This window comes from Papaver somniferum, chromosome 5, assembly GCF_003573695.1.
Source record: "Papaver somniferum cultivar HN1 chromosome 5, ASM357369v1, whole genome shotgun sequence".
NCBI lineage: Eukaryota > Viridiplantae > Streptophyta > Magnoliopsida > Ranunculales > Papaveraceae > Papaver > Papaver somniferum.
Window position 1 is genome coordinate 38,512,373 of NC_039362.1, and position 12,537 is coordinate 38,524,909.

At 33.8% G+C, this 12,537-nt stretch overlaps 1 protein-coding gene across 9 annotated transcripts; it reads right to left on the reverse strand.

The window, feature by feature from the left end:
• Positions 1–2,694: 2,694 nt before the first annotated feature.
• LOC113281411 lies at positions 2,695–5,590 on the reverse strand. Of its 9 annotated transcripts, none has more exons than XR_003326123.1 (7): positions 5,224–5,590; positions 4,337–4,494; positions 4,101–4,193; positions 3,799–3,897; positions 3,450–3,533; positions 3,291–3,355; positions 2,695–3,036 (listed from the first exon to the last, which is right to left on the reverse strand). XR_003326123.1 is itself a non-coding variant. In XM_026530138.1 (5 exons), exons 2-5 carry the CDS (start codon positions 4,367–4,369, stop codon positions 3,476–3,478), a joined length of 363 nt encoding a protein of 120 aa, XP_026385923.1. In that variant the 5' UTR covers positions 4,370–4,494; positions 5,224–5,589; the 3' UTR covers positions 3,363–3,475. The 9 variants fall into 9 exon arrangements, 3 of the variants coding, with proteins under 3 accessions (XP_026385923.1, XP_026385921.1, XP_026385924.1); XR_003326122.1 differs by having other exon boundaries at positions 4,101–4,197; positions 5,224–5,589; XR_003326120.1 differs by having other exon boundaries at positions 3,450–3,651; positions 3,799–3,942; positions 4,101–4,197; positions 5,224–5,588.
• Between the last annotated feature and the right edge of the window lie 6,947 nt (positions 5,591–12,537).

The window sequence follows — 12,537 nt, forward strand, 5'->3', positions numbered from 1 at the left end:
ATACGCTGGTTGGGAAGCTTAAGATCTTTGATCACAAACATTCATCCAAAACTAAGGATGTTGCGTTCAAAGCACTAAAAGACACTAAATTACTTGATAAAAGTAAAAAAGTGTATATCTCTGAAGATGATCACTCTGAGACAGATTCATCAGATGAAGATCTTGACAAGTCAGTCTCGATGATCACAATACAGTTTAGGGATCTTCTGTTGAAGAGAAGTAAACGGTTCTCCGGAGATAAGCCTAAAGCATAAACCTCATAATCGTATTCCTCCTAAAAACAGGAAAAGTAATGAAACTGATGATGAGGATATGCCTCACTGCTTTAAGTGTAAGGGATTTGGTCATTTTGCAAACGAGTGCCGAAATCGTAGAAAATACACTGGGAACAAAGGTTTTGCTTCAACTCTTGATGAAATGTCTGACAACTATGATTCTAATGAAGACGAGAAATCAAGTGTTGCATTTCTTGGTGAAAATATTGATTTTGATAATTGTAGCAATACATACATCAATCTTGATATTCTTTCAGAAGAAAATCCAACTAATCTGGAAGAAAAAATTGACCCATTCCTTGGATACTCTGTTTGTAATGTTTCAGGTTCCACTATGTATCTAGCTGCGTGCACACCTCTGAAGCATGATTTTTATCCAAGATTGACGTGCTCATATTGTTCTCTAAAGGGTCATGAACTTTAAAAGTGTTACAAGTATAAACACCAATTGAGGCACGTCAACAAACTTCAACGAAGAGCAAATCAATTAGCAAATAAGCTTAAACTTGCTCAGAAGACAGCTGAGGTATGTAGGATTTTATCTTCGTCTAAGAAGTTAGTTTCCAAGGATAAACCAAGACCATTAGAAAAGAAAGGATGGTCGAGTCGTTTTGATAGACAGAGGTCTGTGGATTCCTCTCAAGAGGAAAATAGTGGACAAATTGTTGTTCACCGCAATGCAACTTAATTATGTCGTTGTTGTAAATCTTGTCTCATGTGCCTGATCAAAAGAGACAATGATTTTGTACCTCCCAGGCTTTAGGAAAAGTTTTTTCATCTTTTCTTAGTTTTTGTTTTTCCTTGTCTATCAACAAAAGAAAGGGTTATTTTCGACAATTCTACTCTCTCTAGGGTTCAGAGTTGTGCGTACACGAACCTGTTAAAAGGTTGCGTAACCCTACATTCCGTTTTTCTTCTCTGTAACCTCTTTTTTATCTCAAGACTACTTGTTGAGCTTAAATTGTGATTTCCTCTCACAAACCCATACGTTTGTGGATACTCCAAGCATGATGTCTTCTGATGGAAAAGATGTTAATATGATTGTTAATCTATCAATCATGAAGGAAAAAGAAAAATCTCCATTAGTTCCGACATTGAAAAGAAAAAGAAGGAATGTGAGGAAGCCAAGAGTCGTTCCTTCAAACTCTCAGAAGTTTTCTGATGTTTTTGAAGTGTTGAAGGAGATACGAAAGGAGATTCAACACATAAAGGATTTTGTGTTTAAGACTCATGAAATTCAGAAGGCCTTGGTTCGACATCATCAGCCAATAAGGTTTATTGATATAAACTCCTACCTTAATGAACCTTATGTCCCAATGGTTGTTGACGACAAGGAGTTCCGGGACGATAAAGAATTTTTCAAAAGTCTTACACTAGTACAAAATGACCCTTTAGCCACGCCAAATTGGCGTGTCCATAGGGTTTTAGACACGCCATTTTGGTTTGGACTTGGCGTGGTTTCTGCTCGTGTGGTTTTAGGTATGATGGCGTGTCTTAATGTTATTCTATAGCCACGCCTACCTTGCGTGTCTATTGTTGCATGAAATAGACAGCCAAAACCCATAGGCGTTGTCATAGAGTGTCCCAAAAACTTAAATACCGATACCCTATAGACACTCAATTTATTATTTTAGTGTGTCCATTGGTACCTTATAGGCACACAAGTTTCTTTTTGGCGTGGCCATTGTCTCTCTATAGACACACAAGTTTTTTTTGGCGTGGTCATTGGTTATTCTATGGACACGCAATTGTATTCTGGCGTGGCTATTGGTTATCTTATAGACACGCAAAAACAAAAATGATGTGGCTGTTGGTTACCTATAGACACAAAAGTTTTTTTTGGCGTGGGGTTATCCTATGGACAAGCAACTGTTTTTTGGCATGGCTATTGATTATGCTATGGACACGCAAAAAAAAGTATGGATATTGGTTACCTATAAACACGCAATTTATTTTCCGGCGTGGCCATTGGCTCTCTATAGACACGCATAATCTGATTTTTGCGTGGCTATATGTGGTGTTTAGGCATATTTGATGCACTCTTGTACCGTCCACGTGTTCTAGATTTGGTATAATATGATGTAACTTCGACCGTTCATATTTGAGGCATCTATCACCGTCCGCGTGTATTAATCTATACCGATAGTATTAAACCAAAACGGGTAGACAAGATGGGTTTCAAAGATACATCTTTCACCATCGAATAACCATCTTAAATCGTTCATTTTTTATTATATTTTAAAAAGCTACGAAACATGGTATCTCTAACCGAACACGTTGATGAAAGATTATGAAATCTCAATCGTTGAATTTGATACATCTTCCACTATCCATGTGGCATTATCTCAAGCCTTTAATTCAAAATCAATATTTTCTTTTCAAATTTGATATATTTTTAATAAAAAGGCAAATTTATTTACCCAGAGTTAACAGAAATTTTATTCCAAATAAGACCTTATCAAATGTTACAAAATAATACTAACAGAAACCTAAAGACAATATTTTTTTCCGAATAATACTGACACTAACTACACCAAAAATCTAGAAAACTTGACAGAGACCACTATAACAGCAATAGTTAACTATGGTGATTTGAACACTAGATAGCATAGCATACATCTTCAGAATGATTCAGCCCCCTTTGAAGTAAACTGCAGTTCCAGCTCGTTAACCCATAGTGTGGCTACAAGAAGAGCCTTGACTTCAGCATGTTAAGCATATCATGTTGTGCTTGGGATTGTTTTGGCACCCCAAAAGTTCCCTGCATTATCAAGAAGAATGATACCAATTCTAATAGTACGATTAGATTCTATATAAGAAGCATCAAAATAAATGAGATGGATTCCGGTTAGCGGGAGAAGAGTTCTTTGCTGAGCAATACTATTAGGGTGATGTTCTTGGGTTAGTTCAGACCGAACAGACTACTAACTCTATACAGACTTTAAGTACTAATAAGATTACGAACCCTGACATGTGATAACAATGACAAATCAAACACATCGGGAAAACCATCACCTTCGTAATAAGCCTTGAATGGAGCAAGTGAAGGAGCACAAAGTTTAGTCTTGTGAAGAATCAAACTACAAAATAGAAATCCATGCATAAAACCAAATCAATGACTTCGGAACATGATTGCATCCAGTTAAGTTTTCAGAAGAGAGAAGCATCAGTTACCTGTGATTCGAATCACTGAATCACTGTCAAAATGCTCCAGCATATATCTTGTCAGATTGTTGCAACAACCAGCATGAGTCCTTCCTTCACAAAGAGACAAATGCAAACACTCAGCATAAAGTACATCAACAAGCTGAACTCATCCCGCAAACCAAGAAGGAAATAAAAGACAAAGGCTTGAGGAAGTGATGGAGAAAAGTTTCTGAAACACGAAAATTACAGTTCATAAACTTCTATTGCTCATGCGTATATATCTGTGTAACAGGAAGTAAAAGAGATCTTCAAAATTACCAGAAATCAAGAACTACTATAACAGACATTTATGCATATGACAGTAGCTTTCACTTACCGAGTGATCATCTATGTTTTGGCCAACCATAACATGGACAGCTATGATTCCCGACCACCAAAGAAACTTCCACATGGCTGCTTGCTCCACCTCGACAACCTGCCTTGAACATTCATCAACCAATACATTTCTGGATATAACTTCCTGAAACATGGTACATTTAGTAATCAAGATAAGATAATAACTGGATAGATGTAGAAGAGTTGTGCTATAGACATCCAACCCTGCCGCAACAAGTTGCAACTCACTAAAATCACAAAATGCTGACCAAAATCACAGAATTCAGAAAAAGAAACCCACACCTGTTTCAGAATCTTAAAAGAAATTTCTTCAGACAAGCCATTACTAGATCTGGGAATAGGATCATCAGCATCTGTCAATCCTAACAGCAAACCCTAGCTTAAAAAAATCACGAAAGAAAAATAGAGATTGTCATGACTCATATTCAATCGTACCCCTCTTGGTTGATTATTCTTCTTGTTTTATAAAACACCAGCTTGACTTGTTCTATGACTTCTAGCTCAACAATCAGTCCTACCTTCACATGGAAAGAATTGAAATCGACCCTCATCCATCAAAAGTACCTCAACCTCGTTGATCTTTTTAGTGAGATACATGCTCCCACCCTTGTGAGGATGGTTAGCCACCATCACTCTCCTGTGTGCTTCTTTAATCTTCTCCATGACTGCATGTTCTCTGAATTAAACCAAACCAAACACAAAATTAATTTTGCTGCTAAGTCTTTAAAACAGTTGTAGTCATGTTATCAACAACCCAAGGATATGAACTATTGCACCGAATTAAAGCATAATAGAACGAAAATTGAGCAGGATTCTAACGGGCTCGTTTATTTGGTCTCATATTTGATTCAGAAATCGAATAACAGACTTAAACAAGAAAAGTTACGGAACGAAAGGATACTGCTTCCTAGCTTCTTTATCTCAGTAGTTACTACCAAGGTAAATATTTGATAGTGTTAAATATTTGTGTGCATAAATAAGCAAATCCAAGGTAAAATTCCCAACACCAACACCCCCACCCCCAATTGTATGTTTCTTCCCAGTTGTCATACAAAGGTTAATTTTGCAGCTATGAATCTACACAATTATCTTACATACACATCAAAGTATTAAACACAAATCCAGCAAAATCCATAAACCTAACAAATCCTAGATTCTCAAAACAGAATCAAACATCAAATTAACAAATCCTAGCAACTAAACAAATCACACAAATCTGAGTAAAAATCCCTAGTTCAAAAACCCAAATCTCATAATCGATAGAAGAACTTAAAATCGAGTAAAACATATCCCAAAATTAAAAAACACTGGTTCAAAATTGAATTAAAAAACCCATTCAAGAACAAAGATTGAACATCTAAAATAACAAAGAAGAGAAACAAAGTTAGGGTTCGTGAAACTATACCTTTTAGAAGTTCCATCATCCTTCATCTTGTTCATCAATCTTCATCTGCTAGAGAAAGAGTAATGAAAACACAGTGACTTGAGCAAACCCTTGACCGATTTCAGATGAAGTCGATAGCTTAGACAAAGAGAAGAGTGATTTTTTTACACAAGAGATGAGCGATTTCAGATGAAGTCGATTTTGTTACCAAAAACATCCATATATGAGAAGAAGAAGATCGGGGATTCTTCTGTCTTCGTTTTGGAAGTAAAGGTGGTTATAGTTGTGACTGAGTTAGGGTTTTCGTTTACTCGAGAGAGGCGAGGTTTGGAGATCGTGGGGAAAGATAAACGAGAGAGGGAGAGGGAAGAAAAGGGAAGTTGTGAACCGACCGGGATACGACACGTCGTTTAAGTTTAAACAAAAAAAAAGAACTCCTGCTTTTTGTATAAAAAAAGACATGAAAAATTAGTTCCCTGAAAAATAGCCTCCTCTAAATCCCCCAAAATAACAACAAAACTAACACTTTTCAAGACATGTCAAACAAATAAGATGGGCCACATACTCAAACGATGTGGTCAGCCACATCGTAGTCGCTCCGGTTCTTAACATAATGTTTCGACAATGGATCTTACTTTGAAGTTTAGTCATATTTGAACGGTAGATATTTTAGGAGTGTTGTGTATAAATTTGGAGCATGGTGTATTCCTGTGGGTAATTTTAAAAAAATATATTCATATGATTACATGAATTCCTGCTAAGAATTTCATTTCCTAATAAGAGTTTAATCTAGAGTGAGAAAATGTTTGATTGAATTCAAAGCTGCCACTTCTATGTCCCAGTTGCTTGCTAGAGTCGTCCTCTGTGAACTTAGGTTTCTTCTGAAAAACATAATTAGGTTGCGACTTAAAAACTTCATTTTGGGATTCCTGAAACTAGGTCTAATTATCTTTTACCTAATAGTTTGTATATCATGATCTTGTTCTTATTGATATTCGAGGTTCTTGTTATCTCGTATCAGGTACTAGATAGATAGAAATCACAAAGTTCTCTTCGTATCAAACTTTGTGATTCCTCAAGATAGATATCTAAATTCTTCTTCGATTTATTTGGATTCTTATTGAGAGGTGGTTAGTAATCCAGGCTTCTAAGCTAACTAAGTGTAAGTTTTCCTAATTCGTGAGGTTTGATGGACTATGTGTATTGCAAACATATTAACGTACATAGATCAAAATATCAAATGGTAAATCAAATAGGTTGTTTGTTCGAAGCATATTGGTACCAAAAGTCTTCACTTTGGTTGAAGTAACTCTTAGGCTGTAAAAGACGTCAGCTAACAGAATCAGCAATGAGCACGACCGCAACTGAATAGTTCAAGGATCTATAATTTCTATTTACTTGCGGTTGTGTTAGGTTTTGTCCATACAGGTTGTCGGAAAAAAAAAATTGGTGGTGTACTTGGTACCATCTCCTTTTCACTAAGTATCTTAAAAATTACATCCAAGTTTACTCAAATTTACCAGATCATACTCAACTGTACTAGTTATACACCAATTGCATCCAATTGAATTCAGTTTTACACAATTTCACTAGATCATATTTACTTTCACCGATGATCAACCAACTACATCTAATTTTACTCAGTTTCACTAAATCATACTCATTCCCTACAATTGAGTCCAATTTGTTTTTGTTTTTTTTCCAATCTCACTAAATCATACTTACTTCAGCAATTATTCACTTATTATATTAAACCGAGTCTAATATTCTCAATATCACTAGATCATACTCACTTGCCCAAGTTATCCTAAAATTAATTCCAAGTTTATCAATTTTACTAGATCATGCTCAACTCTACTAGTTATCCACCAATTGAATCCAATTTATTTTATTCCATTTAACTGGATCATAATCACTTTCACCAATTATCCACCAATTACATCCAACTAATCTCACTAGATCATAATCACTTTCAACAATTATTCACCAATATTGTCAACTTTTGTCCAATTTTACTCAATTTCGCTAGATCATAATGGTTTTCACTAATTATCCACAAATTCTATCCAAGTTTACTCAATTTTATTAGATCATACTCAATTGTACCAATTATCCAAAAATTATATTCAAGCTTACTAAATTTTACTAAATCATACTCAACTCTCCTAGTCATATTTATTACCTCAAATACCGAAAGGAAAATAAATGCACGTTTAAATTTTGATTGAGATGAAAATATGCATTATATTCAAAAACTATCTTAAAACTACCTCCGATTTTACTATTTTTATTACAAGTTCGTGTTCAACACTACTAGTTACCCACTAGTTGCATTTAATTGAATCATAATCAATTTTAAAGATTATTCACCTATTGTATCGAACAAAGTGTAATTTTACTCAATATCACTAGATCATACCCAGTTTCACTAATTATCCTAAAATTACTTCCAAGTTTACTATTTTTATTACAAGATCGTGGTAAACTCTACTAGTTACCCAATTGCATCTAATTGAGTCATATTTTACTCAATTTCGCTGGATCATATTCACTTTCACCAATGATCAACCAATTGCATCCAATTTTACACCATTTTACTGTATCATATATTCACTTTCAACAATTGTGCACCAACTACATCTAGTTGAGTCCATTTTTTCTCAACTTCACTAGATCATAATCACTTTAATAATTGTTCACCTATTGCATCGATTTAAGTATAATTTTACTCAATATCACTAAATCATATTCACTTTCACTAACTATCCTAAAATTACTTCCAAGTTTACTCATTTTTAATACTCACTTTCTCAGTTTCACTAGATCATACTCGATTTCACTAATTATCCTGCATCCAAGTTTATCAATTTTAATAGATCATACTCTACTCTAATAGTTCTTCGCAAATTATATATTTAAGTTTACTTTATATCGCTGGATCATAATAAACTCAACTAGTTATACTCGCTTTCATTAACTAGCCACAAATTGCATCCAAATTTACTCAATCTACTATAACATACTCAACTCTACTAGTTATCCACAAATTATATTAAAGTTTACTCAACTTTGCTAGATCATACTCAACTCTGCTAGTCATCCAAAAATCGTATCCAAGTTTACACAATTTTACTATATCATACTCAATTCAACTAATTATCCACCTATTGCCTCCGATAAACATCAATTTTTACACAACTTAACTATTTCATACGCACTTTCACTAATTATGCACAATTCCATCCATTTGAATGTTACTCGTTTTCACTAGATCGTTTTCACCTTCAATTATTCTCCACAAATAACATCCAATTTTACTGGATCATGCTCACTCGAACATTTTTTTAACACTTTATTTTCAAATAGTACCAAAAAAATAAATAATAGTATTTGTTTTAGAAAAAGAAAATTAAACTGATACCGAAAGGAAAATAAATGTACCTTCAATTTTTAATTGAGATGGAAATATGGATTTTGTGTAATCTTGATGGAACATGAAGATGTAACACATTTATTTTCCCGAAAAAATACTGATATTGTAACAACATATATTCATTGTTGAGACAAAAATCTTGTTATTTTATTTAATTTTCGAAATACTAGTATTAAATATACTCTATATTGGGAAATATTATCTAAATAAGGAAAATACCAGCAAAACCCACTTATAAATTTACCCCGCCAACAAAATTCCAATTAATATTGAATAATTATTTTCCTTACTTAGATTTCTGGTCAGGTTCACAAATCTCTCCAATATAAAAGCAAAACTTCAAAATTTCCCAAAATTGAAAAACATTAATATGGCACCCTTAATTCCCACCAAAAAATTCACGAAAAATCAAAATCCCCTCCACATATTTTTACATTCCTTGAATTGAACCATTTTTTCACCCGGAAAACCAACATTCTCCCCTAGCATATTTTTCTCCATATTTTAGATTGACCACGTCTAGGGGATTCTTTTCTTATTATACCCGTTTTTTACTAAAACCTAAAACACCAAACACCAAACAAAAAGAAAACCAGAAAGGCTTGTGAAGCTATTCTGATGAATATGAATATATCTTCCCCATGAAAAATTATTTACTTTAATAAAAAAATTAATCATTTGTTGATTTGCTCTCATGAAGCTTTATATCATTCTCTTCTGAAAAATTCACCCGGTTCTCGTGTTCTTCTTCGAGTAATGAAATTCCATCTTCTTACCTATTTTATCTGAGAAGTTATGGATATTCTTAAGATTTCGTTTAATTCCAGTTTAAGATTATTTTTAGAGTTTACTATAGATCTAATTTGCGACTCTTATTATAATTATTGTTCTTCCCTGATCATATGATTCTTCCGCTCTTGTAATCATTTTTTTCCCTAATTTATATTTCAGGCTAAAGAAACATTTGATAAGATTTTTTTATGGATTTTGGTATCACATCAGGTGAGCATCATATAGCAGTACGGTTTTTTTGGTATTGATTTATAGAGAATGAATAATTTAAATTGTTTGTGCACCAGTTGCTTGATGAATTGTCCCAACGAAACAAAATTACACTATAAAGATTTTCTTAGTCATACTATTCTGCAGAAATGCTTATGGATATTGTCTGGTTAGATTTGGAAGTTGGGCATGGTTTCTGTTTCTCAATTGATGCGTTTTTGTTAGTTTGGTAAGGTTGCTACTGAGTTGGAATCTTCATGATTTAGTTTTATCACTTTTTATTTATTTTTTGACTGTATTCTATTGAGGTTAAATGCATATATCAAAGTGTTGTGTGTCCAAGATTAAGTGAGGTTTTATTTCTTTTGGTTTGTAGAACTGATACGATATCTCCATTCGAAGCTTGGTTCTTCTGCAGAACATCAAATATCTCATCTTCTTCTTCAATCGTCTGTAAGTATCTTCCCCTCATCCCTTTATATTTAACGCATCCTTTTAAAAAACATCCATGGGTTTTTCTTTCTTTTTTTTCAGTTAAAACCCTAGATTTAACTTCTTCCTCTCATCAAACAATGTTTTCGTTAACACGTTTGATCAAAATCTATTTGATTGAAAGGCCATGTTAATATGGTAGTTTTAAGTTTCTGCACTAAAAAAAAAATATATCTTTACATTTCTATCATATTATATTAAGGAAATGATCGTTTGTGGTGAAAATTTGAGGGAATTTTGGAGTAATTGGTGTGAGAAATGGGTAAATGTTGTGTTTCATGGTTAATTGTGAAAATTTGATTCTTAAGTACTGATCATTATCTTCAATTCTTTGTATTCGACCTATAATTGTTTGTTTTTCGTGTAGATGAGTGGCGTATACTGTTAAAGACTGTTGATTAAAAGAGTCGCCATTCGCCACACGGGTAAAAAATTTGGAGCAAAGTTGTAGTCCACCACTCAACTTACCAAGTACTCGTATAAATACCTCTTCTGCTTTAGGTACATCTACTTTCAATATCTTTTGTTTGGCATTTGATATAGGATTGTCTTGTAACATGGGGTTTTTATTGCAGGTCAAATTCGTTATCACACAGAACATCAAACACGTCTCCAACAAACATTCTCAGGCTTTTTCACCAGTATTTGCAGCAATCGGTGAAATAATTTTAATGTTACTTGCATATATGCCTCTTAACATGGATTTGCTTATGCGGAAATATCTTATCTAAAAATAACTGAATATTCTTCCTCAAGATGGTAATGCTATTGTTTTTTGGTCTATCAGGTCAGTGACTTGATTATAATTTATTGCTTCATCCAACATCACATCTGGTGAAGGACGTGACTGTCTTCCTTGAATGTAGTTGTCATTCCAAGTACAAATACTTCTCTCATCTCCTACAATCCAGAATCTGAATATGAACACTAACTGAATACTTTGCCACACCATGGTGGAGTTTTTCTCTTTTTTGCATCCAAACCAGAAGTATTAATACTTTCATTTCATTTGATGCAATTTCAAGGAACATTTTAGTTCATTTTATAATTTTCAAAAAAGGTAACACTTGATTCTCCGTAGTTTTCACTTCATGAGTTTGAATTTTATCACAGGTTCTTGATTCTGCAGAACTTGTGCGAGGAGGAGTTGTCCCTAAGGGCTTTGCTATTGCCAGTAATTAAACTGCAGTTAGTATTGCAACCTTGGCTCCTGCTTATTGGTGAAAATTCCATGTGGTTGTTCCATATATTGCTGCTACGAATAAGGTATTTATGCCCATAGTCCTAGTTTGAGATACTTGTATCATCATATTGCATACTTGGTGCTTCAATGAGTTAAATTCACTTGAACCTTAAGGCAAGTGCCTAACTCCATCTGTTTTGAGGCCTTTTTTTCTGCTGTACTTAGCCATATTTCTGCAATTGGAGCGTTCGAAGTATCAATATCGAAATAGGATAACAAATTTGTTAAATGTTGTGAAATGCACTTGGGTGTTGATTCTAGCTCGATTTTCTTTTGGATAAATTAAATGGAAAGACAGTTATCTACTAGATCTTGAGACTCTTAACCTTTCTCGGTGTTACTGAACATTGAGCTCGAGATGCACTTGTTACTCAAGGACTAAAGTTTGTAAATTAGGTTGATGGCTAGAAGAAGTAATGAACTTTTCTCTCGGATTGATTCCGAGGCTTGTCCGGGAGGTTCTCACGATTGAGGTATATAGATCAACTATTTTTTAAAATTTTGTAACTCTGTGTATAGTTCACCTATTTCTATAAATCACTTCTGTGAGTATTTTTTTTTAAACTTTGTGGCATCTTTCTTGACTATGTTGATTTTGTAGCATCACTTCTGTGAGTATTTTTTTTTTTTTTACTTTGTGGCATCTTTCTTGACTATGTTGATTTTTTAGCACCTTGTTTTCATATTGCGGGTTCTTTATACCTATTCAACACACTTTCACTGTTACTGCTCTTAGATGAAGATATTTCTTTGCATCTCAGCATCTCATGCTTGCTTGGTAGAATCTTTATCAACTTTTCGCATTCTTTTTCATGAAACTATCACGATGTTTGAATGGTCTCTAGTAATTTTGTTCACCCATTCCACCATCATGGTCATCAATCTGTTGTTACTAAAGGTGATAGTTGTGGTTTTGTCACTAATGTGTGAACTTGTCGACTGGTTTTAATATTGGAATTGGAATTCTGATGTAGTGCTTACTCATTATTATAGTATTCTTATATAAAAATTTTGTTGTTATAAAACATCGGCATGACAATTACAAAAATAGAACAATAGGATTAGCCAATCAGGACAGAATTGTCTCGAACTCTATATTCCAAACTTTATGTAGTTAAGTTTTGACTTTCATGGTTGTAGTTGCTGTGACGTTCTTAGTTCAATC